This window comes from Gorilla gorilla, chromosome 1 (assembly GCF_029281585.2).
Source record: "Gorilla gorilla gorilla isolate KB3781 chromosome 1, NHGRI_mGorGor1-v2.1_pri, whole genome shotgun sequence".
NCBI classification, from domain to species: Eukaryota; Metazoa; Chordata; class Mammalia; order Primates; family Hominidae; genus Gorilla; species Gorilla gorilla.
This window is the reverse complement of record NC_073224.2, coordinates 127,369,136-127,396,932: the sequence shown is the minus strand read 5'-3', so window position 1 is coordinate 127,396,932 and position 27,797 is coordinate 127,369,136. Positions and strand designations below refer to the sequence as shown.

General features: G+C 44.0%; 1 protein-coding gene and 1 non-coding gene across 6 annotated transcripts in view; both read right to left on the bottom strand.

Annotated features, from left to right (window-relative positions):
* LOC101127788 (adenosine receptor A3) overlaps positions 1 to 27,797 on the bottom strand; it is a 78,604-nt gene that overhangs the window by 3,654 nt on the left and 47,153 nt on the right. The window contains exons 1-3 of one of the 5 annotated variants that reach the window (XM_055354782.2): positions 16,325 to 16,965; positions 3,671 to 3,777; positions 1,688 to 2,035 (exon numbers count right to left, since the gene is read on the bottom strand). In XM_055354782.2, coding sequence (XP_055210757.1) covers positions 1,688 to 2,035; positions 3,671 to 3,777; positions 16,325 to 16,674 — 805 coding nt within the window. In that variant the 5' untranslated portion in view covers positions 16,675 to 16,965. Of the gene's footprint in view, positions 1 to 1,687; positions 2,036 to 3,670; positions 3,778 to 12,440; positions 13,569 to 14,309; positions 14,372 to 16,324; positions 17,004 to 27,797 lie in introns of those variants that run through there. The other 4 variants (XM_019018105.4, XM_019017968.2, XM_019018011.2 and 1 more) reach the window with 4 other exon arrangements.
* On the bottom strand, positions 3,332 to 3,438 carry LOC115932163 (U6 spliceosomal RNA). The gene has a single exon (XR_004068485.1). It is a non-coding gene; the product is annotated as a U6 spliceosomal RNA (small nuclear RNA).

The following is a 27,797-nucleotide window of genomic DNA, read 5'->3' as shown; positions in this document are numbered from 1 at the left end:
GTCTCCTTCTCATAGGAGGGGATGCCAGAGGCACAAGAGGGCCAATCCTATCCTTAAAGAACTGCTCATTTGGTGATGTAATTGCCATGTTTTTCTTATGACAGCCACCAAAACCCAATGGGAGCAGTGGCACCACGACCACCTACGATACTCCCTCTGATAAGACGTGGGAGAGGTCTGTGTTTCATTTAAACTAAGGAGTACGTTCAGGTGGGAACGTTCTCTTGTCTGAGCCTAAGCTTCAGGTCAAGTTGCACAGTTAAGTAAAAGCAGAACAACACAAAGTAGAAACACTGTGGGGGTGAACGATGTTACATTCCGTAGGATGCTTGCTGAATCAATCACTAGCTGGTCAAGTGTTAGCAAAACTCTCTTTCTAGCATGGGGACAGGTTTCCAAGGGCACCCCTTAAGCCCTTCTGGTTTGTTTTCCTACCAGCATTGTGCTCTGGACTGTGATAGAAAAGGACATCCTTTCTAGAAATGGAAACAAGAAGAAGGCACAGGGGAAAGAGAGAAAAAAAAAAAAGAAAGAAAGAAAGGCTAGTGCCTTCCATAAGTCCTCTGTCTGAGAGACAGAGGTTTTCTGGTGCAAAAGGAGATTTTCATCATTCAACAGAAGGAACCTGAGTGAACATCTGGAAATCCTATGTCTTAGCTCCAGCCAAGAGTCGTAATTTGTTAACTCAGACTTTTCTGCTATGGGTTCCAGTTCCACCCACACCTTCCCAGTGGTCTCCAAATATAAACTGCACATTCCTTAAAAGCAAAATAGGGTGCTTACCAGTTGGACCATGAAATTTATATCTGTAAATTATTATTATTATTTTTTGAGACAGGGTCTCATTCTGTCGTCCAGGCTGAAGTGCAGTGGTGCAATCATGGCTCACTGCAGCCTCAACCTCCCTGGACTCAGATGATCCTCCCATCTCAGCCTCCCGAGTAGCTGGGACTACAGGCAGGCACCACCACATCCAGCTAATTTTTGTATTTTTTGTAGGGACGGGCTTTCTCCATGTTGCCCAGGCTGGTCTTAAACTCCTGGGCTCTAGCAATCCACCCACCTCAGCCTCCCAAAGTGCTGGGATTACAGGAGTGAGCCACCGCACCTGGCTACCTCCGTATATTATTAAATTATTTAAGTTGGCAGTTACCAGGCACGTGGGTCATTTTTTGCAGCCTCAGACACCTCTCAAGAATCTAATCTTCAAGATTCTAGACCCACAAGGCACACAGACTTTTTTTTTTTTTTGAGACTGAGTCTCACTCTATCGCCCAGGCAGGAGTGCAGTGGCGCAATCTTGGCTCACTGCAACCTCTGCCGCCTGGTTCAAGCGATTCTCACACAGACATTTAATAACAACTTCAAAGCCTTTCAACATAAAGATCTCATATCTATTAGACCCTGTCAGCCTCTTCTAAGGTCCTTAAACCAGATTGCTGTAAGGGAAGAGAAGTTCTAAAAGTGCCCCAGGGCGCAGACACCCTCCTTGTCCCCAACTTCCAGCTATTCCCCAGCACTGTTAATGACCACCCTATGTTTGCTGGAGGAAGAGAGAGGCCAGGCAGGCCCAAAGTACCCAGTGGGAGTCTGAGTTGGGGCTCACTGGCTTCAGAGAGTGCTCTCTTAGCAGCAAACACCCATGGCTGTGGGTTACATCCAGCCAGACCCCAGGCAGGCTCCTTACCTTTCCCAGACCAAAAGTCACTGGCCAGGGTTCCTTTGTCATCAGTTACAATCAGCTCTGTAAAATCCATGTCATCCCTGGCAAAGTCCCGCTGGATGCCACACCAGTACCAGCCCGTGTCCTCTTTGGTCAGGCAGGACATAGTGACAATGAGCTGGTTCCCTGTGTCCCTCAGGGCCACATGATTAGTGCTGTTAGGGGAGAAGGCGATGATGTTGCAGTAGTCACGGAAATAGCCTCGGCACCAGTATTTGGGGTGATTCTTGTAGTGGGCATTGTAGTTGCAGATGGCAAAAGCCGTGTCCAGCACAAAGCTTTTCTTGACCTTTTCATCCATGACCATGGCATCTGTGAAAACACACACACACACACGCACACGTGCACACACACACACACCATTGTTCTCTCAAAACATTGCAGCTCCTGCCCTCCTGAAGGATAATTAATTAAAGAATCGGAGGCTGATTTTTGCCTCTTTCTGATTGGCAACTATTATGGGCTGAACTATGTCCCCTTCAAAACTCATATGTTTCAGTCCTAACCTCCAGTGACCCCAAAATGTGACTGTATTTGGATATAAGGCCTTTAAAGACATAATTAAGTTAACATAGGGTCATTGGGGTAGTCCTTAATTCAATTCAGCTGATGTCCTTATAAAAAGGAGAGATTAAGACACTGACAATACAAACAGAGGAATGGCCCATGAGGACACAGCCAGAAGGCAATCATCTGCAAACCGAGAGATGGCCTCAGAATGAAACCAAACTTGCCAAATGCCTCGATCTTGAACTTACCACCTTCATAACATAAGGAAATAAATGTCTATTGTTTCAGCCGCCCAGACTGTGGTTTTGTTGCTGTTGTTGTTATCACAGCCCTAGCAAACTAATAAAGCAACTCTGGAGAAGTCTTTTTCCCTGGCCTAAGGGTGGGTGAAATATGGAGGCCTCCTACCATTGCTTGACGGAGGGCCTTGAAGAGCCTGAGGCTTACCGTTAGGAGGCCCTCTGTCCCTAGCTCCCACCCTACCTTAGCACGCTCAGAAAGAAAGTGATGTTTGGAGGCTTCTGCTGGCTGCACAGGGCTGAAAACAGAGGAAGTCATGTTCTGTCTTTAGGGGATAAGAACTTCATGTTCCCTCCGTACAAGACCAGCATAGGCACCTCTATCATCTCAGGATATTGCACAATGAGGAAGTCACGCACACCATGTCCAGCTTGACCATGGCCCGGAAAGTGTCTGACCAAGAAGAGGAGATGAGACAGCAGAGCCCATTCTTCTCTCAGCCTTCCAGAAGTATAGCAAAGACCACTAAAATGCAGGCTCAGGTTCTTTATAACATTTTGTTTTCATAACAACCCCACAAGGAAGATAGCGTGATCTTCAGTTTATAAGTATGAATGCTGACCCAGAGAAAGGTTCAGCAACTCTAAATGCTACACAACTGAAGGTCAGACAGAGCTGGGAAAAGGCCAGTGTTCCAAGTCTCATCTTTGGGGTCAAGCACAAGTGGAAAGGGGAAAGTCGTGTCCTCATATATGTGCACATATATTTTTGAGGGGAGAAGGGGGAAGGGGGAACCTGGGTAAACTAAAAGAAAATACAGAGCTCTCGTTTTATTTTATTCCAGTGGAGATGCTGGGGAAAAATATGGAATGCATAATGAATTTGCATGTCATCCTTGCACAAGGGCCATGCTAATCTACTCTGTATCATTCTAATTTCAGTATATGTGCTGCCAAAGTGAGTGCAGAGTCATCATTTTAGTCAAGCTTTTCAATTTCCTCACAAACTCTCTTATCTGAGCTAAGAACAAGAACTAATATGGACAAGACCTATTTTCATCGCCTTTTATTTTCCCATCCCACTCCTTAGATGGTTTGAGTTAATAAGCAGGGACTCCAAGTAGGTGAGGACTTCAGTGCAAAGTCTCTGGAAAGGCCACAGCTTAAAGGGCTGGAGCTGTTCCGTCCCCCATCCTACCTGAAATGAGAGCCAAGGAGAGTAGAATGAAGAGCCACATGACTGGAAGGAAGCAAACTTTCAACTGGAATGATAGAATGCACCCAGGGAGCCCAGGAATTCTGAATCTGTTTAAGGGAAACAGATATGCTTGAGCTTAATATGGCTTTATCCTGGTTTGAAGAGACCAGTGAAAAGGGAAAACAACCAGTTAGTCCAAGCAGTGCTGCCATGTATAGATACACTGCACAATACACCACACCACATGCTCTTCATAGACATAAACTTACTGATGGGGCAACCAAGAAAATTCTGGGCAGTAGAGATCTCCCTCCTGCATAAATGGGCTCTGGCCCACACTCAGAAAAGCACATGCACACAGCCATCACTGGTACCCATTTGTATGTGCTCTACTGTGCCCTGTCCTGCTGCCAATGGTCCTGGCATCATCAGAGGCCACTTCTTTTGTCTGTCTACCAATCTTGGAGGCCCAATTTCTTATACAGTTGAGAGGAATCCTAGTAATCAGATTTCTAACTAACCCAGCTCCCAGGTGGACACTGCAGGCTCATCTGGGGAGTACGGCCACGGGTGGCGCATGCCAGCTGTCAGTAGCCTGCGTGCCTGGGACCTGGAACACGTGAGCAGGTGGAAGTGTGGGTGGCCGCAGTTTGGGCTGCGGTCTTCAGACTTCCTGAAAGCTTTCCTGAGAAGAGCTGGGACAAAGCAAGGAGATTCATCTATGCAGCAGCAGCTTCTCCTGATTCTAATGGGACTCATGTGCTCTGACCACTGGCTTTAAAAGTTTGGATTATTGAATCACCTCTCAGGTGAAGTTAAGCTGGGTGCTACTTATCACATCCCAGAGCCAGCACATCCCATCAAGGCTCATACATAGATTGTCCAGGTTATGCAATAATGTCCTCTCTGGAGGAAGGGGAGCCTGTCTCTAATTCATGTGAAGTCAGCATGTGGGCAAGCAGCAAGCCTTCATGATGGTAGGTTTTTATCTACAACTCCTCAGTTGCTCCTCATCAAAAACCTCTATGAGTTTCACAAACAAATTACATGAATAAAAAAGGAAGCAAGGAAAGGAGAATCTATGGATCAAAAGGGACTTAAGAGACATATGACAAATTATAATATGTGGAACTTATTTGGATCCTGATTGAAGCAAACAATTTAGAATATATGGACAGTGATACTATTAGGATATAATTCTTCAATTTATTTTTTGAGATGTGATAATGGCATTGCCATAGCCAACCTTCACGATGGCTCCTGGAATTCATGCCTTTATGTAGTCCCCTCCCACACTGAATCAGGACTGGCCTGTGTGATCAATAAAATATGGCAGAAGTGATGGCATGTGATTTCAGAGGCTAGGTCATAAAAGGCGTGCAACTTCCACCCTAGTCTCTCATGCTGCTCCCTCTTGGGAAAGTCAGCCACCAAGCTCTTGAGTAGGCTACAGAGGGGCCCATATGGAAAAACCAATTCACCAGACATGTGACAGTCATCTCAGAAGTGGATCCTCCAGCCACTGTCAAGCCTTCAGAGAACTGCAGACCTAGCACCCTCATGAGACACCATGCATTAACCACCCAACCAAAATGCCCCCTGAATTCCTGACCCATAGAAACCATAAGAGATGATAAAGGATTGCTATTTCAAGCCTCTAAGTTTCGGGTGTAATTTGTTGCACAGCAATGAATAATGAATGCAAATATTGTTGTTATATTTTTAAGAGGCAGTCCTTATCTCTGACAATACTTCATGCAAAACAAACACACTCAGCATTGCTCAGAGATGGCAACATGAAACCAAAGAAAGCAGCAAAAAGAGAAATGGATTGTGCACAGATATCAGCAAAATGCCCAAGACATGAAAAAGTGTCTCTAGCCGGGCGCGGTGGCTCATGCCTGTAATCCCAGCACTTTGGGAGGCTGAGGTGGGCAGATGATGAGGTCAGGAGTTCGAGACCAGCCTGGCCAATATGGTGAAACCCCATCTCTACTATAAATACAAAAATTAGCCAGGCGTGGTGGTGCGTGCCTGTAGTCCCAGCTACTCAGGAGGCTGAGGCAGGAGAATCGCCTGAACCCAGAAGGCGGAGGTTGCAGTGAGCCAAGATCACGCCACTGTACTTTAGCCGGGGCAACAGAGTGAGATGCTGTCTCAAAAAAAAAAAAAAAAAAAAAAAGTATCTCTAAAGTAAATGAAAGTGCCAGAGTTACAGAGAATGAATGATGTGTCTACTAGTATTCTGAATATTACTTGGTGTATTAATTCCATAGAATTAACTTTCATTCTATTTAGATGTATAAATAGGAAGGTAAATAGGCAATAAGAATAAGCCAAATAATTTTTAAAACATCTTTTAGAAATAGAAAATGAAAAGTTTATAGATGAAATAACTTAATATCTAAAATTTCAAGATAGTCAGGCAGGGTAAGTGGATACAGGCACAAATGAAATAAGATTGGCCATAATTTGATAACTACCAAACAGGATAATAGATAAATAAGGGGTCGTTCTTCTAGTCTGCTATAGTTTGCATATTTGACCCTCCAAACCTCATGCTGAAATTTGATCCCCTATGTTGGAGGTGGGGTCTCGTGGGAAGTGTTTAGTCATGGGGGCGGATCCCTCATGAATGTCTTGGTGCCATCATTGTCATCATGGTAATGAGTGAGTTCTCAATCTATTAGTTCCCATGAGAGCTGATTGTTTCAGAGAGTCTGGCACCTCCCCCCACCCTGCTTCCCTTGCTTTCATCATGTGATCTCTGCCCACTGGCTCCTCTTTGCCTTCCACCATGGGTGGAAGCAGCATGAGGCCCACACCGGAAGCCAAACAGGTCCCAGCACCATGCTTCTTATACAGCCTGTAGAATTGTGAGCCAAATAAACCTCTTTTCTTCATAAATTACCTGCCCTCAGGTATTCTCTTACAGCAACACAGACTAAGACATAGTCACTCCACTTTTGTATGTTTGAAGTTTTCCATAAGAAGAAGTAAAAATCAAAAAACAAAAACAACTTCGACACAGGTATTATTAATCTGATCTTACAAATGAAGAAAATTGAGGCTCAGAAGCTTAAGTCGCTTGCCCACATTCACACAGCTAGTAGAGCCACTATGATTTGATGGTAAATCTGGGAGGAAAACAAACATTGTGCTGCTTTCCCAATAGTTATAATACTGTAAAACTGTAGAGCATATTAGAATTTACAAAGGGTCTTTACAGATATCTGTCATCTGAGTAGTTGGAGCAAGATGCAGCCCAAGTGTTCTTATTCCCATCATACTCAGCTATAGCAGCTAAGAGCAGAGTTTCTCTAGGAAATGTGCATTTGGTTAAAAGAAACTGAATATACAAGTGGACTATGGCCACACCGTATATGAAAATAGAATACTGACCTGCAACCTGCAGCAACCTGCTCAGGAAACCAACTGCTAATCAATAAATAGTAAGCCAGCATGCTGTAAGTCAGACTTATAGGAAGTCGGATTGCTATCTTAAGCCAGAAAGCCAAACAATGGCCCCTTTAACAATCAACCCAAAATGGCCAGGACTCAAAGCAGTCAGGCAAGAGACATAAATAAAGGACATCTAAATAGGAAGAGAAGTCAAACTATCCATGTTTGTGGATGACATGATGCTATATCAAGAAAACCCCATAGTCTCAGCCCAAAAGCTCCTTCAGCTGATAAACAACTTTAGCAAAGTTTCAGAAAACAAAATCAATGTGTAAAAATCACTAGCATTCCTATAAACCAAGAACAGCCAGGCCGAGAGCCAAATCAGGAATGCAATCCCATTCACAATTGCCACAAAAGAATAAAATACCTAGGAATACAGCTTACCAGGGAGGTGAAAGATCTCTATAATGAGAATTACAAAACACAGAAGAACATTCCATGCTCATAGATAGGAAGAATCAATATCATTAAAATGGCCATATTGACCAAAGCAATTTACAGATTCAATGTGATTCCTATCAAACTACCAATGAAATTGATATGGAATCAAAAAAGAGCCCAAATAGCTAAGGCAATCCTAAGCAAAAAGAACCAAGCTGGAGGATATGACATTACTCAACTTCAAACTATGCTACAGGACTATGGTAACCAAAACAGCATGGTACTGGTACAAAAACAGACACATAGACCAATGGAATAGAATGGAGAACCCAGAAGTAAAGCTACACACCTACAACCATCTGATCCTTGACAAAACTGACAAAACAAGCAGTGGGGAAAAGAATTCCTATTCAATAAATGGTGCCAGGATAACTGGCTAGCCATATGCAGAAGATTGAAACTGGACCCCTTCCTTATACCATATACAAAAATCAACTCAGATGGATTAAAGATTTAAATGTAAAACTCAAAACTATAAAAACCCTGGAAGGCAAACTAGCCAATACCATTCTGGACATAGGAACTGGCAAAGATTTCATGATGAAATGGCCAAAAGCCACCACAACAAAAGCAAAAATTGACAAATGGGATCCAATTAAACTGAAGAGCTTCTCTGCACAGCAAAAGATATTATGGGAAAAGTATTTGCGAACCATTCATCTGACAAAGGTCTAATATCCAGCATCTATAAGGAACTTAAACAAATTTATAAGAAAAAAACAAACAGCCCATTAAAAAGTAGACAAAGGACATGAACACTTTTCAAAAGAAGACATACATGTGGCCAAACAGCATGTGAAGAAAAGCTCAATATCACTGATCATTAGAGAAATGCAAATCAAAATCAAAATGAGATACCATCTCACACCAGTCAGAATGGCTATTATGAGAACGTCAAAAAATAAGAGATACCAGTGAAGCTGCAGAGAAAAGAGAACACTTATACGCTGTTGGTGGGAGTGTAAATTAGTTCAACTAGTATACTAATTGAACCAATTACTAAATAAAATTAGTTCAATTCATGTATAACTAATTTGTGGAAAGCAGTATGGCAATTCCTCAAAGAGCTAAAAACAGAACTATCATTCAACCCAGCAATCCCATTACTGGGTATATACCCAAAGAAATATAAATTGTTCTATCATAATGACACATACATGTGTATGTTCACAATAGCAAAGACATGGAATCAACCTAAATGCCCATTAATGGCAGACTGGATTTTTAAAAAGTGGTGCATATACACGATGGACTACTATGTGACCATGAAAAAGAACAAGATCATGTCCTTTGCAGGAACATAGATGGAGCTGGAGGACATTATCCTTAGTAAACTAATGCAGTAACAAAAAAACAAATATTGCATGTCCTCCCTTATAAGTGAGAGCTAAATAATGATAAAACATGGAGAAAAAGAGGGAAACAACAGACACAGGGGCTTACTTGAGGCTGGAGGGTGGGAGAAGGTAGAGGAGCAGAAAAAATAATTGTTGGGTACTAGGCTTAGAACCAGGGTGATGAAATAATCTATACAACAAACCTATGAAGTTACCTATATGACAAACCTGCACAGGTATCCCTGAACCTAAAATAAAAGTTTAAAACATAAAAAAATTAAAATTTTTAAAAAGAGACATTAAAAAATAGCCAGGACTTGATTAATAACTGAAAACTCCCCTAATTTTTGTCCCCAGTTTCAACTTAGGATCAACCAAGAAAGCCAAATGTGTGCCCCCAGTTAATCAAATAGGCTGCCCCACTTCTAGTTACCCTGCCTACAGCTTCCCCAAGCCAACAGCCTCCAATCAAGGCACAGCTAAAGCCTTTCCCTTTTTTCACTGATGAAAAAAATTAATCGGACGGCCATTAGTCGAAGATGGCTCTGGTGCCTTGGATTCCTACATAAAGCAAACTGAAACCCAACTCAGTGCAAACAGTAAAACAAAACTTAAGCTTAACCTATCAGAAACCACCAAACTGACCTCAAACTAGGGATTTTCCACTTTAACCAATAAAATATATTTTCTTTGTCTTACTTTCACAAATACCTCATGAAAGTTTCCTCTCTCACCTCCTTTGGTGGAGCACTGAACTACCTGTAGTCTGGTGCTGCCCAATTCATGAATCATTGAATGCTCAAATAAACTCATTAAAATTTTAATGTGCTTAAGTTCGTGTTTTTATGCTACTATAAATGTTTCCCACTCTTCTGCCTACCTTTGAGTCTCTGCCAAAACGCAAGTGACTACAGCTGACCTCCTTGCTATAGCAAGCTCAGAATAAAAAGCCTTTGCTTCTTCTCATTAGATGGGTCTCTACTTTTTTCCCCAGTTGTCTTGATTTTTAAAATAAGGCAAATAAACCCAGTTGCTCAACATCCACCCTAGTTCCAGCTTATTCATATGGAGGAAAGGGAGGAAGCAAACCTCAGTTTTGTCTGGGTGGCCTTTTTAATCTTATTCCTTTAGAATAAAAGCCCGCAGTTATTCTTTACCATTTAGCTGAGAGAGCAAGCCAGAAGAGGGGTTCCCAGGAGATTCCTGTGACACTAATCTCTCTTTTTTGTTTTTGAGACAGAGTGTCGTTCTGTCGCCCAGGCTGGAGTGCAGTGGCGCGATCTCGGCTCACTGCAAGCTCCGCCTCCTGGGTTCACGCCATTCTCCTGCCTCAGCCTCCCGAGTAGCTGGGACTACAGCTGCCCGCCACCACGCCCGGCTAATTTTTTGTATTTTTAGTAGAGACGGGGTTTCACTGTTTTAGCCAGGATGGTCTCGATCTCCTGACCTTGTGATCCGCCCGCCTCGGCCTCCCAAAGTGCTGGGATTACAGGCATGAGCCACTGCACCCGGCTCCTGTAACACTAATCTCTAAACCTGAAACCAGAGTGGATCTTGTCACTTCTAACCAAGCTCCTCACCAGTGATTCCTCATTCATCTTTTTTGAGTTTACTTTGAAAGACATTTATTTTCACTGTACGGACTCCTGGGCTTATGGAACACCTTAAGTCAGGAGATTCCCGTTAGACAAAGATAAAAAACACAACTCCCAGCAAGCCATCAGTGGACTTGCTAAGCTGTGGCAATCAGGAAAAGAAAAAAAGAGAGAGAGAGAGACAGAAAGGAGGAGGAGGAAGAGGGAAGAAAAGAAAAAAGGAAAAGCAGTTCTGAAACTCAGAAGCTAAGGATACCAAATGACTCAGGACAGAATGCTGTTTTGTCTTGAGGGAAGTGGTCCATTTAAATCAAGTTTTAAAAAACAGGGCAGTGTTAAGTGTTTCTATGGCAACGTAGTGTACAACGTAGTGTACCTACGTTAGAAGCTGATTTGTAAATTAAGAAGCATGGTGCGGGGATTACCAGGAGACTGAGGGCTGCAGGACCCTTCCTCTCATTTCTCCAATGGGGCAAAAGTTGTTCCAAGGTGAACAGTGTGCCGGAGACACCCAAAGCCCTAGAGTAAACCTAGGGCCTCATCCTGGAAGTGCCTTTTAAATACCACAAATTAGAGGGGAAACACTTAGAATTCTTGATTCCTGGGCTGACAGGAGGAGAAGCAAAGCTCCTTTGCTGAAATGAAATGTTAACAAGATAAATTTGGTTATCAGGCTCTGGCCTAAAAGTAGTTTCAGGATAAACCTTCAGGACTGGCTAAGAATTAATCTCATTTTCAGATACGCTTACCCACTTTGATGTTGTTTAATTGAAATCTCCATCTTGTTGCTCTTGTCTAGCTAAAATATTTTCCTGAAAGTGAGAGTTCACAGCAGCAAATTTGGATACATCAAACCAGAGATGACACCTTGAATCTCTAGAGCCACATTCAGTGCTCAGAAGGTGTGACTGGCACTCTATCCTGTCTAGCGTCCTGATTAATTAGAGATCAGCAATTGTAGCTAAGGCAAAAATCTGGAAGTCCTCAAGCGTACAAAGCTGTAGTTTGTGCCTATCTATTAATTGTACATAATATGAGCTTGAAAGTTTGGGCTTTAATGTTACAAGTTCCTCTTTATGTCTGAGAATAGGTGGCAAGAAGCTTGAGTTCTCCTGTAAGGCAGGGTTAAGCTTAAATTCTGGCTCTATTATTTGTTAATCATGAAACTATGGACAAGTTACTTAACTTCCCTGTGCCTCAGTTTTTTCTTCTGCAAAATGGAGATGATCATTCTAGTGGTACCTACCTCACAGATTGTCAGGATCAAAGGAGATAATGCATTCAAAGTACTTAGTGTATAGAGAGTGCTCAACAGGCCAGGTGCAATGGTTCACACCTGTAATCCCAACACTTTGGCAGGCCAAGGCAGGAGGATCACTTGAGCCCAGGAGTTCAAGACCAGCCTAAGTAACATAAAGAGACCTTGTCTATATAAAAAATAAAAATAAAAAAATTAGCTGGGCTTGATGGCATGTACCTGGTCCCAGTCACTTGGGAGGCTGAGGTGGGAGGATCCTTTGAGCCAGGGATGTTGAGGCTGCAATGATCTGCGATCGAGCCACTACACTCCAGCCTGGGTGACAGAGCGAGACCTTGTCTCAAAAAAAAAAAAAAAAAAGAAACAAAAGAAAAGAAAAGGGCTCAACAAATAATAGCTATCCATTGTCTCTTTTTGCCCTACCCCCACTACTCCTATGAGAATGAAACACCAGGGGAAATGAATAGGATTCTTTCTCTCACAATAGATGAATGGTTCATAAAGCTGACAAATGCTCTGATGAACCCAGGAATAAGGATCAGGGTGTTCTGGGGCTAAGAGTAAGAAGGTGAGTATGCCAACACATGGCTCCAAGTAGCAAGCAAGCTTAGTGCCAAAGACAGCCAGCTGGGTCTTTAAGCCCCAAGTTACCCCAGCAAAGAGCTACACTTCAGTTAGCTATTAGCTTTTATTTACTCAAAAACATCCACAGGTGAATTCAGCAGTTTAAGTCCCCCTTAAACTCAGTTCATTTCTTCTGTTCCCAACATCTCCTAGGCATCCTCCGAGAGCAGGTTCTCTGCTCAATTCCACAATGGCATGGAAATGAGTCACCACCATACACATGTTCAGCCCAACTAGAGCCTTTTGTCAGTAAGTCAACTAGGCACCCTTCAGGCTCCATGACTTATTCTTCTATTGGGAAGAAGAAAAACAGACAATAATATCAATAATACGTTGTCCCCAAGTCAGGCCTCCAAAACACTGAATTAGAGAGAAAGGACAAGGGAAAAATGAAGTGGAGGAAGAGAGTAGTGGAGTGGGGGAGATATAATTGGGGAGCACTGGAGATGCTCCCACCTCAGTGGAAGTAATCAAGGATGTAAAAATCCCTTGGCCCAGGCATACAGGCCCTGAAGTGTTTGTTGATGGGGAATCTGAAGGTCAATAAGACAGAGTCATCTCTGATGGATAACTACTCAGAATTCTTCTCAATGCTTGTGTCCAAAGAATCAGAGGGATGGCAGACCACACAGGCTTTGAGGATCAAAAGGTAGGTTTCCTTGAACTTCTTTATTTTATAGGCATAGACGATAGGGTTCATCATGGAGTTGGCATGGGACAGCAGGATGCCCATGTACAGCACAAGCTGTGGTACCTCACCATTAAAGTAGATGATGCAGTTGATGATAGATAAAGGCAGCCATGACAGAGCAAACAAGAAAAGAACCAGAAACAAGGACTTAGCCGTCTTGAACTCCCGTCCATAAAATGCACCTGTCTCTTTGGAGTTAGATAAGTTCAGACTGAGTTTGTTCCGAATGATGTAAAAGATGTCAAGATAGATGGCGCACATGACAACCAGGGGGATGAAGATCCAGGTGAGGAAGCTGAAGTATACCATGTAGTCCATTCTCATGACAGAAACAAATTGGCATGAAAGGAAGGTGATATTTCTGTGGTACTCTGAGGTCAGTTTCATGTTCCAGCCAAACATGGGGGTCAATCCCACCAGGAATGACACCAGCCAGCAAAGGCCCAGGGCCAGCCATATTCTTCTGTGAGTGGTGACCCTCTTGTATCTGTGTGAATGAAGAGAGTCAGTGAGTCCACAGCAGTAATTGCTAAAGGGTAGGGGAGATAGAGCTGGTAAAGGAGAGAGAGAGAGGTGAGATAAGGCATATACTCTCTTAATTCTCCAATCTTCTGCTAAGAGAGGGCAGCATTGATATTCTATGGTGATTCCAGCTAAACTCCACTGGATACGAAGACAAGATGAGCAGACAACGATTGGAGAAAAATCCAGGAAACTTCTCTGGGGACTTTTCTAAAGAAGAACACTCTTGAATGGATAAGGAAGATGTTGCCTAGAGTCAAGTGCTTACGTGCTCCACTCAGGGCTCCACTTACTGAGAGCTATACAACTGTTACCTATCTTTTCTTTTTCTTTTTTTTTTTTAACTCAAAAACATCCACAGGTGAATTCAGCAGTTTAAGTCCCCCTTAAACTCAGTTTACTCCTTCTGTTCCCAATAAGGTGTAAGCCCAAGAATTATTCAATTCCTGGGAGCTGAGATTCATCTAAGTCTCCTAGGATTGTCTGCCTGGTGAGAAATGATATTCTCAAAGCAAGCTTGCCTGCTGTTCTTGGCACTGTTCTGTTTGGCTGTTGTGCAGATTCTCATAAATTATACTATGCCTCCTGACACTTCCCCTCTACCTGTGCCTGCTCCTGCTTCTCTATCTTCATGGGCATCCATACTTGGTATTTGAGTTAAATGAATCAATGAAGTTACAAAATTGTATTGAAGTGTTTCAGAGACCTTAAAAGACTCATCCAGTAAGAGTCCCCATTTCTCCTTAAACTGTCCTTCCTGACAGCAGCCTATACAGACCACAAAAAGGAAACAAATATAGTTAAGTATCAGTAGATTTTTATCTCAATTAAATCTCACAACAAACAGGAGACATTTTATTATAACCTCAATTTTATTGATGGCAATTGTGAAAATAATAGTAATGATAGCCACCATTTATTAAGCACAGACTGTGTGACAGGTATGTTTCTAAGAGCTTTACATATGTTAACGCATTTCATCTTATGAGGATAGTGCAATTATCCCCATTTTGTAGATTAAAAAGTGAAACACAAACAAGTAACTTCTACAAGTTAGAAGTGGTGGGGCTAAAACTAAAACAAGGTAAGTCTGAGTTCCGAGCATCGTAACCACTGTGATACAGAGTGGAAACCAAAGGAGATAAAGTTAAACAACTTGTTCAAGATCAGATCTCTAATCTGGGATTTGAACCCAGACTGTCTACATCTAAAGCTTGTTTGTAGCTCCCTCACTCTGCTCTTTCCTCCAGAGAAGTGACGAGAAACACGAGACCAATGCAATTTAGGTCACCCGGGGAAGTAGATTTCTCCATTTGGCAGTTCGTTCTATTCATATGGTCACATGTAATGAAGAATATTTTTACGAAAAAAGCTCTCACATCTCAGGAGGAGGAGGAAAAATATACATATATATAGGATATATATATTTATTATAATAAATATATAGGATATATATTTAATATAATAAATATATATAGGATATATATTTAATATAATAAATATATATAGGATATATATTTAATATAATAAATATATATAGGATATATATTTAATATAATAAATATATATAGGTTATATATTTAATATAATAAATATATATAGGTTATATATTTAATATAATAAATATATATAGGTTATATATTTAATATAATAAATATATAGGATATATATATTATATTAAATATATATAGGATATATATTTAATATCATAAATATATATAGGATATATATATTTAATATCATAAATATATATAGGATATATATATTTAATATAAATATATATAGGATATATATTTAATATCATAAATATATATAGGATATATATTTAATATCATAAATATATAGGATATATATATTTAATATCATAAATATATAGGATATATATATTTAACATCATAAATATATATAGGATATATATATTTAACATCATAAATATATATAGGATATATATATTTAACATCATAAATATATATAGGATATATATATATTTAACATCATAAATATATATAGGATATATATATTTAACATCATAAATATATATAGGATATATATATTTAACATCATAAATATATATAGGATATATATATTTAACATCATAAATATATATAGGATATATATATTTAACATCATAAATATATATAGGATATATATATTTAACATAATAAATATATATAGGATATATATATTTAACATCATAAATAAATATATATTGGAATATATATATATTCCAAGAATCCCTTTCTCAACATTGAAGTGGGCACAGAATAGGAAGCAAAGATAAAATAATAACCTACATTTGCAAAACAACAGAACCATCAGTTTATCTCCTCTTATTTTTATCTGCCTGCTTCTCCTAAAATAATAAGTCTTATCTAGTAGGCTTTTACCATTTCTAAAACTGAAGAGCATTTTTTACTAATTAAAGATGCATCAAGATTTCATCATTTTAAGCCAAGGATTAGTAATTACAGCTGGAGGGATTGAGCACCCACCCCTAGTCAGTGGAGAAAGGATTGGAGCATTCCTCTGATTCTAGCTCCTGAATCCCAGCCCGTTGTTGCTAACCCCCTCACAGACCATATCACAAAAAGACACTTATTGCCCTCTTTCAACATCAAGGGCCAATTTGGATACATTTTTACTCAAAAAGTCTGGGCTCTGGGCTTTGTAGCCTCATTTCCCAGCTGCCTCAATTGCTGCCCACCCCACGCCGCAGGCTACCTGACGGTAAGCTTGACCCGCAAGTATCGGTCCACAGCGATGGCCAGCAAGGACATGATGGAGGCGTGGGTAAAGATAAGCAGTAGGCAAGTCATAAAAAGGCAGCTGTAGAAGTGGATTGTGATGCCCAGGCTGACAACAATGGCCAAAGGCATGACCAGCACCCCAACAGCAATGTCAGCCAGGGCTAGAGAGACAATGAAATAGAAGGTGGTGGTCTGCAGGCTGGGGTTTAGCTTGACCACGCAGATGACCAGCACGTTGCCCACTATGGCGCAGAGTCCAATGAAAATCTCCATGGTGATGTAGGTAACATTGGCCAATGACAGAGCAGTGCTGTTGTTGGGCATCTTGCCTTCCCAGGGGAACCTCCACAGGGACAGGTGAGCCAACAAGATCCGTCTGTAGGGCCAGTGGGCCTAGCTCTCACCAGATGTCTTCCCAGAGGTCCATGTGCAGTGACAGTCTAAAATTCCCAACTTGCTCATTCCTACCCTTTTCTGGTGGGGTGATCTCTTGGAAACCCCTCTCCTTAGAAAGGGCTCATCACAGGTGGGTCACTTCCAGCCCCTTTATGCGCCGCACATCCTCAAGTTTCCAGAACGCTGTAGGACAGCTCTATATGGACTGAATCTGAAAGTGCTGCTGCTCTTAGTTCCCCAAACAGATGTCCTCAAGGCCTCTGCCTGCAGCTTTTTGGCTTTTTGAGTTCCATCAAGATAAGCAACCCTCTTCAGGGGTGTTTCAGGAAGTGAGATGGGCCAAGAGGAAGTACAGAGCCCAGAACTCTCAGCAAAAAGATGGAAAGAGCAGAAGAGGAGCCATGAGTGGCACAGAGAAGGCTCGAGACAAGATTGGGTATCAGAGTTCATTCATTCAGGGACCAGATGACAGTGCAGGATCAGGTGGGAGCGGAGCTGGAAGCACTGACTATGCAATCTTTCTGCCAGCTTAGCAAAAAGATCTCATGATAAGGAGGCAAACAGGAGAAGAAGAGGAACAAAAAAGAGACTTTGGTGGCAGCCTCCTAACCTTAGCCAGAACTATTCCTGCTAAGTTCTTGCATGAGTTGACGCTTTGCTGAGCACAGCCGATACCCAGCCTTTGCAGCAAAGATCCTTGGTCAAAGGGATAAGCAAAGATTCCCTGCTCAGAAGGGCAAAAACTCAGCACCTCTGAGAAGCATCACACCTGCTTAGCCTCCACCTCTCTTTCTCAGCTCACACCCTAGCAAAATCACACTGGCACTTACACTGGCAGCCGGCCAATGTCCAACCTATGTGAGGAACGACAGAATAGCAGAATGACCAGACATACAGAAAGAAGGGAAAAGAATGTGTGCAACAGAATCAAATGGCATATCCTCCTGCCCACACTCCCCAAGCCTCAGCCCCATCCCCGCAGGAACAGGCGACTGTCTGGGAATCAGCCCCCTCTCCCTGAAGCTGCTTACCTAGTCACCAACTTCTGGGAACCAGACACTTGCACGCCATTGTTATTTGGGGAGCCCACCTGGTTCAGGTGCTTCTCAGCACCATCCAAAGGGATTATTTTAACCAGGCGTGTTAGAGAGACAGCAAGAAGGAACACTTGGACCCAAGCCCACACAGTGGCTTGAGGGCTTTATCATTTTTACCTTAAGCATCTAAATATGTACAGCCCAAAATAAAATTCAGCAGTAACAACAACAGTGTTCTGGTGTTTACTAACAAACACTTCGGAGTGGGGCATAAGGGAGACGCCTCTGCCTGGGGCTCATCAGGGTCCTCTTGTTAGTTGCTCTGCTCTGGCATCATTCATTGATTCCACTCCCGACCCCCACCCTGTATCCCAAGTTGATCCAAGTCTTACCAAATCCCATACTCGCCCCCGCCAGGCTTGTCATTTCTCCCTGAGCAAACTCCCCAGACATTAAAAAGGGCAGTCCTCTCCAACTGAATTTCCATCATTCTAGTATTTTCCAATGTCAGTTCTGCCCACATCCCTGCACTGCTGGAACTTGAAAAGCTTCATCGGCCTCCAATGTGTCTCTCATAAATGTTTCTACTGTAATTGTTGTCTTTATCTGTGCTTCAGAGAAGGAAGTTACCAACAGAAATTTCTAGGAGGCTGCACGCTGCCAAAAAAAAAAAAAAAAAAAAAAAAGAAGCCTTTCTCACTATATAGCACTCTTTGAACCTTAGTTAAATACTGCAAAAAACCCTCCCTCCCCTACTCCAGTACATAGGTGAGTTCTTTTGGAATCAGTCCATCTCAGCTGGGTCAGAGAAACCAAGGAAAGGGGTTTGTGTCCAAACACAGCATGCTGTAGGCAAGATACCACATGAAAGAATAACCCACTAGAGAGAATAAAGGCAGGAGACACACTTAGGGTCACCAGCCCAGCCACCTCTGCCCATCTGGGAATTCTAACCTCAGAATTCTCTGCACATACCATGGGGGTTTCTTTTCTGTGAACAAGAGAAGCCCTTCCTTCATGTTCTCTGAATAGACAAGGTCCATCATTGCTGGGTGGGGTGATCTGAGAACCGAGGGGAAGGACTTTCACAGTCACTTAACATTTTGGCCTGGAACCTGGCCCTAGATTGAAAACCAAAAGGCAATCTGGGAAAGAGGACAGAGAGGCTGGGGCAGAAGGTCACTTCATTTGCCCATTCCTACCGCTGCACCCACAGCCCATGGCGCACAGCCACTCTTGGTCATGTGCTTCATCACATCTCACGTAGGAGATGCTGCAGCCTCCTACTCGGTGCCTCAGGCAACCAGAGGAACCACGCCAGAGCTCGATGCCCAGGATGACCCCTGCCCCTTCTAAACCATTTGGTCTGCACATTGCCTTAGGATCAAGTCCAGACTCCTTAGAGTGGCTTATACCCTTCTGATGGGTCTCCCAGCCTCTGCAGTCTCCTGTCACCTGGGTCCGCACAGACACCATTGGCTGCACTACACTGAGCAACTCGTGGCTCAGAGTCATTCTCTTCCACTTCCTCTCCCCTGTGCACACACTCTTTGTCTGGTTTGCAGGGCCCTTCTCCCCCAAGTCCATCTAGAAAACAAATACTTTTCCTCCAAGACTGTTACCCAACAGGACCTTGAAGAAAACTTCCCAGTCTTCACCTCTCCTCTGGGACCGCACTGTGCTGTGTGTATATGACTTTCCCGCTTAGCCTGTAAGTTCCTGGAGGACAGGGACCACCACTTTCCATTTCTGCATTTCTCACCCCTACTATGATGCCTGGCAGATCATAGGTGCTCAGTACATTTTTGATGAATGAATAGGAAAGCACTTCAGTGAATCAGGTGGCATAAACTAGGCATTGGGTATATAAGGAAACAATAAATCAGTGAGGACTCTTAAGTGCTCTGCATCACACCAACTACTCAGTGTTAAGCAGCTTCTATTCACAGACTCATTCAATGCTCTCAAATGAAATAGATACTACCATTATGCTGAGCAAGTTGAGGCTCAGCGGGGTTAAATAACTTGCCCAAAGTTGTAAGCTAGGCAGTGGCGAAGCTAGCATTCAAACCCAGGCTTCTGCTTCGGAGCCCAGGTTCTGAATGGCAGCCCTCAGTAAGTAAATGAGCAAATAAACTCTACAAACCTTTCAAAAGTACAAGGAGTCCCTGGGTTTGATGTTGCCATGCTATCAAAATCGGTAGAGATCAGTATTCTCAGATCTAAAAAAGAAAGTAGCCACCAAGACTATGGGCACAAAGCGCAAGTATAATGTAGATTTGGCAACTGCTCTGAGCTAGGAAGAGATGGCAGGACCAGAGAGATGACTGCATGAGCAGGTCGCTGGTAAGGCTGGGGCCCCAAGGTGAGCTCTGGGCCAGAAAGGAAACCATTTTTATTGGATCAAGGTACAATTTTTTTCTTAAAAAAAAAAAATATATATATATATATATACACACACACACACATATATATACACACATACATATATACACATATATACATATATACACACACATATATGTGTGTGTGTGTATATATATATATGTTAACTGTAGTTAACTGTGGTTCGGGAGAATTTCCCACCTAAAAGAAAGGCCATGGCTGTTTTCAATTTTACTAGAAGAGGCTGGGTGTGGTGGCTCAGCCTGCAACCTTAGCACTTTGGGAGGCTGAGGTGAGAGGATTGCTTGAGGCCAGGAGCTCAAGACCAACCTGGCCAACATACTGAGACCCCACCTCTATTTTTTTTTAATTAAAAATAAATTTTAAAATTCTACTAAAAGAACCTGAACTCCATCAGGGAAGCAAAGATCTAGGAGAAACCATTGGCTTAAATCACAGGAGGAGTGACTGGAGGGGAAAGGCCTCACCTGTCCCAAACCCTGGCCTGGGGCCTACTTGGGTCTGATGCCACTGGGCACAGCTCAACCACAAGGCTGCAACCTTGCCCTTGGGGTTCCGCTTAATAATCTGAGAGGCTGGCAGCAGAGATGATTCATCTGATCCTTTGCAGCTTCTCAGAAAATCCTAAAAAACACCAGTTGCCAGCCTACAAAAACAGCAAGATGCAGTGTTAGCAGGAGCCCAGGGAAAAGGCCTCTGGAGCCCTAGAGCTGGTCCACGGGCAGCTAAGACCGGATGTCAGGCAGGCGAAAGGTGGGGCTTCTGCCCAAGGCTGTCTCCCACCCCACGGCCGTCTGCAGAGTTGCACAAAATCAGCTTGCTCACTTCCTCTTGGCCCCATCACCACTTCCCCAAAGCCTTACATTTTTATAGTGCTTCATGTTTGCTAGCCGACAGCTGAGGCTTAGAAAAGACAAGTGCTCAGGGTCAGCCCTGAAGGTGGCGCTTCCTAGGCCCCTCCCCCACCACTTTCCGGGCTCTGCCTCTCCATCAAGCCCCGGGGGTCAGGCTGGGCTTTCCCGCGCCGGGGGCTGATCTGGAGCCTCTGTCCACACGGGCCTTCTAACCAGGGCCCAGCCACTGAGGCCAATCCAAGGACCCCAAGACTCACAGGCTGTAGTCTGAGCACAAGGAGTTTCACTCCATGCCAGTGTTGGTGGGAGGGAGGGTGAGGCCTGGAAAGGGAGGTCAAGGTTCCTTCACTCTGAGCAACAGGAAATCCTGCCCCACGAAGGGGAGCTGCTCTGGGCGCTCAGCCTCACCCACCAGAGCCCCCCACCCACACCGAGTGTGTCAGGAGGTCTCCAGGCTCTGGGGGAAAGAGAAGGGTTCAGCTAACTGAACTCAAGGCACTCAGAAAGTGAGGAAGCGTTTCAGCTGCCGGAGACTTAGCACGGTAGCATCAGCTTCAAGTGTCTGAAAGAATGACTCCTGCGTCCCAGCTGAGGCGCTATGCTCAATGGTGGCCACCAGAGGGCAGCACGTTTCTGTTGTCATTCGGGACCCAGGCTGCTGCCGAGAAAGAAAACGGGAAGAACTTGAAACGCTCCTTTGAAACTGCTTAACCAGCAACCTCAGATGGTGCGGAAAATGAAAGAAGTGAGAATTAAGGGAAGGCAAAGGGGTCGAGAATAGGTAGCCAACTGCCTGAAGTCAATCCAATCCCATAGAATATTCCTGGGCAGTACCAAATTCAGTCCTCCTGACTCCAGAAGGTTGAGAAGCATCTTTGCCTTTCAAACCTGTGACTGTTCCAATAAACACAGTATTTGTGTTTTGCTTTGTCATGTGCAAAGCTCCTCCCACAATCAACTTTACTGAATTAACTCAACAACCCCACAAGGCAGGTATCATCAATCTCATCAGAATGAGTGACCTGCTCAGGATCATACACCGCCAGGCGCGGTGGCTCATGCCTGTAATCTCAGCACTTTGGGAGGCCGAGGCGGGCGGATCACGAGGTCAGGCGTTCTAGACCAGCGTGGCCAACGTGGTGAAACCCCGTCTCTACTAAAAATACAAAAATTAGCTGGGCGTGGTGGCGGGCGCCTGTAATCCCAGCTACTCAGGAGGCTGACGCAGGAGAATTGCTTGAACCCGGGAGGCGGAGGTTGCAGTGAGGTGAGATCGCACCACTGCACTCCAGCCTGGGCGACAGAGCGAGACTCCCTCTCAAACAAACAAACAAACAAACAAACAAAAGCAGCACCAGGATGGGAGCCCAGCTCCTGGTCTCCTCGCTTAAGATGAGAATGGGGAAGACCAGGAGGGATTTGCCAGTAGGGGGTTGCAGTGGAATTTTTAGCCACATACGTCATTGATCCTTCCCTTGGCACCTGTCAACTTCTGACCTATCCTTCCCCTCCTGTGAGCTCAGGTCCCACTGGTCAATTTTCCCAGCCTTTGCTGGAGAGCTTCCAAGATTTCTCCAAATGCCCTCATGTCTCTTGGCCACCCAGCCTCCTCTTTATCACAGTCCTCGGCTTCTGGGTGCTCAGGCCGGGTGTCCCCACCCCTATCACAGTGGTAGGGCCTCATCCCTTGATTTCACCCAGGAAGACTTTGGTTCCTGATGTTGATTCTCATGCCCTTTATCTAAACACCGGGAGGCGTAGGAATGAGTTCTGGATATACCAACTACTGATCCCAAATGTTTACAGTAGGGCAATATCCTGATCTCCTTCTTTTAACCTGCTACCTACCAAATGGGACAAAACTTCTTACGGAATTGCATGCAAACCTTACCGCCACAGTGGGAGATAAGCAACCTCCTGATTTTGATGGCATGTGTCTTCCCCTCCTACTGCACAAGGTCCTTTCGTAATTATTACTGTAAGAGCTGCCATTGATAAAATGCCAATTCACATGTGCCAGGCACTATGCCAGGTGTTTTGCATACATCACTCACAATTCTATATCAGTCCTGCTGGGAAGTATTATTAGATCCATTTCACAGATAGAAAACTAAGGCTAGGAGAGAATTGACTCACTCTGGGCAGCACAGCAGCAAATGGCAGAGCTAGGGCCTGAACCGAAGTCTATCTTGGCTGCAAAGCCCTGGCTCTTTCAATGAGCCACACAAAAACAGTCCAATATCAATTATGCCAAAACCCAAATTGCCGTTTTGGGCAGACATTCTTCAGTATCCTAATGGGTAGACTTGCTTCCTAGGCTGGGCCAGATATTGAAGGCCGTGCATTCTGTGTCAATTGTCTACTCTCCAGCTCCTGTCAAAGCTCAGCCAAGAGTTTTATTCCAGGCCCATGGAGAGCAGCCAACAGGCCCTTCCTCTACACTCCCTACCCGCAACTCCTGCGTCTACTCCCTGATCAGACAACAGCACTGCAAAACCGTTTTACTTTAGTTCCCTGCTGAAATGTCTTCCCAGATGACCTTAGTCCCTCTGCTTTTTATGAAAGGTTAATATAAAAAAACTGTCCTATGAAGTATGTCTCGGTGTTTCATCATGATCAAAAATACTATCTGTTGCTATGTCTCTTACATAAAGTTTCATAGGATAAATTTCTCTGAGGAGTTTTAGTGCTAGAAAAGAGGTCGTTTTTCTTAATAAACTAGACTGCCTTGTTCATCTGGTTAGTGGCAGAGCTTTGTCTCATTCATTTGTGTGTGAGCAGCCAGGAGTGTCAGAGCCGATGTTCGGTCTCGGTAATCACAATTGGCTTAGGTTTTCTAGGATGCCTTTGTGCCCCATATCATTCCTTGGCTACCGGTGTTTTAGTAATTCTGTCAGGCCCTGTTTTTCATGAGGAGCTGCACATCATTTTTGGCAGTGTGCAAGGTATAAGAAATGACTCCATAGAACTCACATTAGAAGGAGTACGCGTATATTTTCAGGCATATTGCAGGTTGATCGGTCCAGTCTGTCATGCAGGGATACCTGTCACTACCCCCATGATTTGGGGGTGAGGATTTTTTTCTCCCACAAGTGGTCCAAAATAACATTTTCGATGATCAATTTTGGCAAAAGAGAAAAACTGATGAGACTGAAAATGTCCCCTCATTTGAAGTGAGTCTTTTAATACAGCACTCACGGGCACCCACATCCAGCAATATTTAGGAAACGCTTCCTTAGGAATCGCACTGGGTAAACCATAATGCTATGATTCCCCCAGGAAGAAAGTATTTTTATTGATGTGCACCCCACCTATTTCCACAAAGTACTGAAGTTACTGTCAGGCTGAGTTGATGGCTTCTTCCTCTGCACGCCCACATCGCTTTACACATTCCTCTCTTGGAGCACTTACTACACTATTCTGTAGTTATTTATTTACATGACTGCTTCTCCCACTAGCTGGTAAACTCCTTAAATGAAGAAATTATGTCTTATTCATTTTTGTGTCTTCCTCCCACTTCCCTTCTCCCCAAAGCATGAAGAGCCTAAAATATACCTGCCACAGAAGAAACCTGCAATAAATTCCAGTTGAATGTATTATGTAGTATTCTCAGGTCTGTCTTCTCCTTACCTGTAAGAATGCTGGCTATACCTCTCTATGTCCAGTGAGGAATCAGAAGGGATATTTGGAAGACCTCTTCCTCAACAAAAAGCAGGTTTTTGCGTCTTCTGACTTCAATCACAAACCAGTACAGATAGAAAACACCACGTGACCTATTTGGGTCTAGTTAAAGGAAACCTCAGACAGAATGTCTAATATTTACATTACAGTTGCTATTTCAGCATTTTTACCTATAACAACCATTTCATTCCCTCATCTCTGTGATCTATCTCAAATGGTGCCCTTTACACACACACACACACACACACACACACACACACACGTCCACATGCTCTCTTCATCCTCTCTGTTTATTTCCTATGCCACACCTTTCGCAGTCAGAGCTCATTTGTTCATTTACTTGTCTTTGGTCTGTCCCCTTGCTTGTCTTGTTCACAGTTCTATCTGCCAGACCTGGAACCACCTCTGGCCCTAGTTACCAGCTTAGTCTGACACATTACTCCTCTTCACTGACCACTGATCTTGCCCCAAATCACAGTGTTCATGATGGGGTTTTTAGGACACAACACATTTGGAGTAAGATGTAACACCAGAGGGAACGGAGGCCCAGAGTAGCCAGTTCAGGGTCAAAACTAGAAAAGCAGCCAGGTTTTTTTGCTAGGAAGCCCCCTTCACTGGCTCGTTTGTCACTCTGTCCCCGTTTTCTGAAACCTGGGCCAAAGAGCTTAGGGCCCTCCAATCAAGCACACAGCTGACCCTTCCTTCCTCATCACTGCACTTGCCCTTTGCCAGTTGGCCAGTCAACCCATGCTGGTGGGTAGAATAGTGGGTGCTAATCAGTTACATTACCCACATCAGCAGTGCCTTTCAGGCCCTCTCAAGCTGTGCCTAATGGATGTTCAGCAGCAGTGAGACACAGCCACCTGTGCGTCCAGCATAGCACGTACTCTAGTGCCTCCTCACTGGGCATCAGGCCCGCCCCACTCCACTTACCCCAACGTGCTCCAGAGGAGAAATCACTGTCAGGCTCCAGCCATGTGTTTCTGAATATGCTGTGTCTTTCTTATTTTGAACTCTGTGTCTAAATGGATGACCTTGGCCAAACTGCTTGATCTCTGTGCCTTCATTTCCCCCTTTGATAAATAAGATACCCCTCTGCGGACTGGATGAAGTAACCCAGGCACAGCAGTTGGCACAGCACTTGGTCCCCTGCACCACCACCTTGGGCAGCTACCAGGAATGTGAGTGCTGCAGCTGGGTGGGGTTGGGGGTTGATGTTTCACTATCAGAGCCACTCCAGTGCCCAACCAGTGCTCCACTTCCACTTACAAGGTGCTTGGTAGAGGTTGAATTAAAGGAAAGTCATTCCACACCCACCACCCTGTGGGCTACTGAACTGTGAGATACAGACTTGTTGGGAAGCCACAAGGGTGTGTTCCATAGACCCTGTGTTTCTGAAGGGCTGATTGTCTCAGTCTTTCTCTGGAGGTGCTCTATCCCTGTTCCAACTGCCCCAGTGGTACCTCCAGCTTTAGAAATAGGAAGTATCCAAAAGAGACTGTGGGAGGCGGTACCATTTTCCTCTCCTTTCTCCACCCTTGCCAAGAAGCAGTGGTTTGTCAGCATAAGCAGGCCTGCTGGGTGGACTTTGTGAACCCCGGGGAAAGGCTGCCCCAGGTCTGACAGTTCACAGCTTCCAGACATTTAGTCTTCCAGGTCACCAGCCCCCAAGAGCCACCCAGGCCACCTCAGTTGCTGCAGGTGAAGCCCTCTAAAGCCAGATATCAAGAACTAGAGTATTCAGAGCAATAATCACAGTTTCTGTTTCTTGAGTGTCATTCATTTTAGAAGGCCTGGCGGATCACTCAGCACTACTCACTACTATAACGGGGCCACCTCCTGCACAGGGTGTGAGGGTTGCTGAATAACAGCAACAAGTGGGGATATTACAGCCAACTCCAGCCAAAACAACTGCACATTGGCAAACACGGAGGCACATGAGGCCAGTAATTTAATTTGCATTACATTTATTTGTATTTTCTCTTGACCTGAAATACAAAACATCCTCTAATCTTTCATTAACCCTGGTAACATTTCTGCTTTCAAAGAAGTAAATAAATAAAATTTATTCTAGGTTGGGAGTTTAGCCTCAGGGCTTGGCTGGGGAGCCAGGCTCTCCATTCTCTCCCAGGCCTCCAAGATAAAATCTCATTCTGTTCTTGTCCCTCTAAGATAAGTCAACTGGCCTGCTCAGTCCCAGAGGAAAGTTCGACACGGTTTCAGTGACCGTGACTTCAGCAGGGCCAACAGAACTCTAGGTCACTGCAGATGGTCCATCCTATGCCCCCTCCCTCCCTCTACCCCACCCACGCCTAGTGCACATGACTAGGGCTTTTTGTGTTATCTCGGAGTTGGCACCCTCTCCATTTCCTGCCAATAATGCTAGCTGTTGTTTATGAGCAAATGGAACAAATGACCAACGTGAACTCCATGCTGTCTGCAAACTGGAAACATCTGCAGGGAGGCAGGGCATCCCCTAGTTGGGGTGCGGTTGCATGTGAGCTGGTGGGAGGGGCTGTGGGAAGAAGGTCCAAGAATTTCAGGGAGGAGGGCAAAGGGTGAAGCCTCAACAGAAAACTGCACATAGGCACATGGGCCTCACAACCCCATCCCTTCTTTTACTTTCCAAACATTCACTCTTTGCAATGTCTTGACCAAATGAAGGGAGGATGCACATACCCTTTTATAAATATCATTTAAGATGTTAAACTCTTGTGTGGTAAAGCCAAAATGGCTTGTAGAAAGCAATAGGTGCAACTCGCCATTTCAGAGATGATGACAAAGGCCCAAAGAGGGAGTAGATGTAGTAGCTACAAGTAAAGTCTGGGATGTGCGGCAGCTCACACCTGTGATCCCAGTGCTTTGGAAGGCCGAGACAGGTGGATTGCTTGAGCCCAGGAGTTCAAGACCAGCATAAGCAACATAGCAAGTCCCTGTCTCTACAAAAAAAAATTCAGAAAAAATTAGTTGGGCGTGGTGTAAAAAATTATAGACCTGCACCTGCAGTCCCAGCTACTTGGGAGGTCAGGGAGGTCAAGCCTGGGAGGTTGAGGCTGCAGTAAGCAAGGATCAC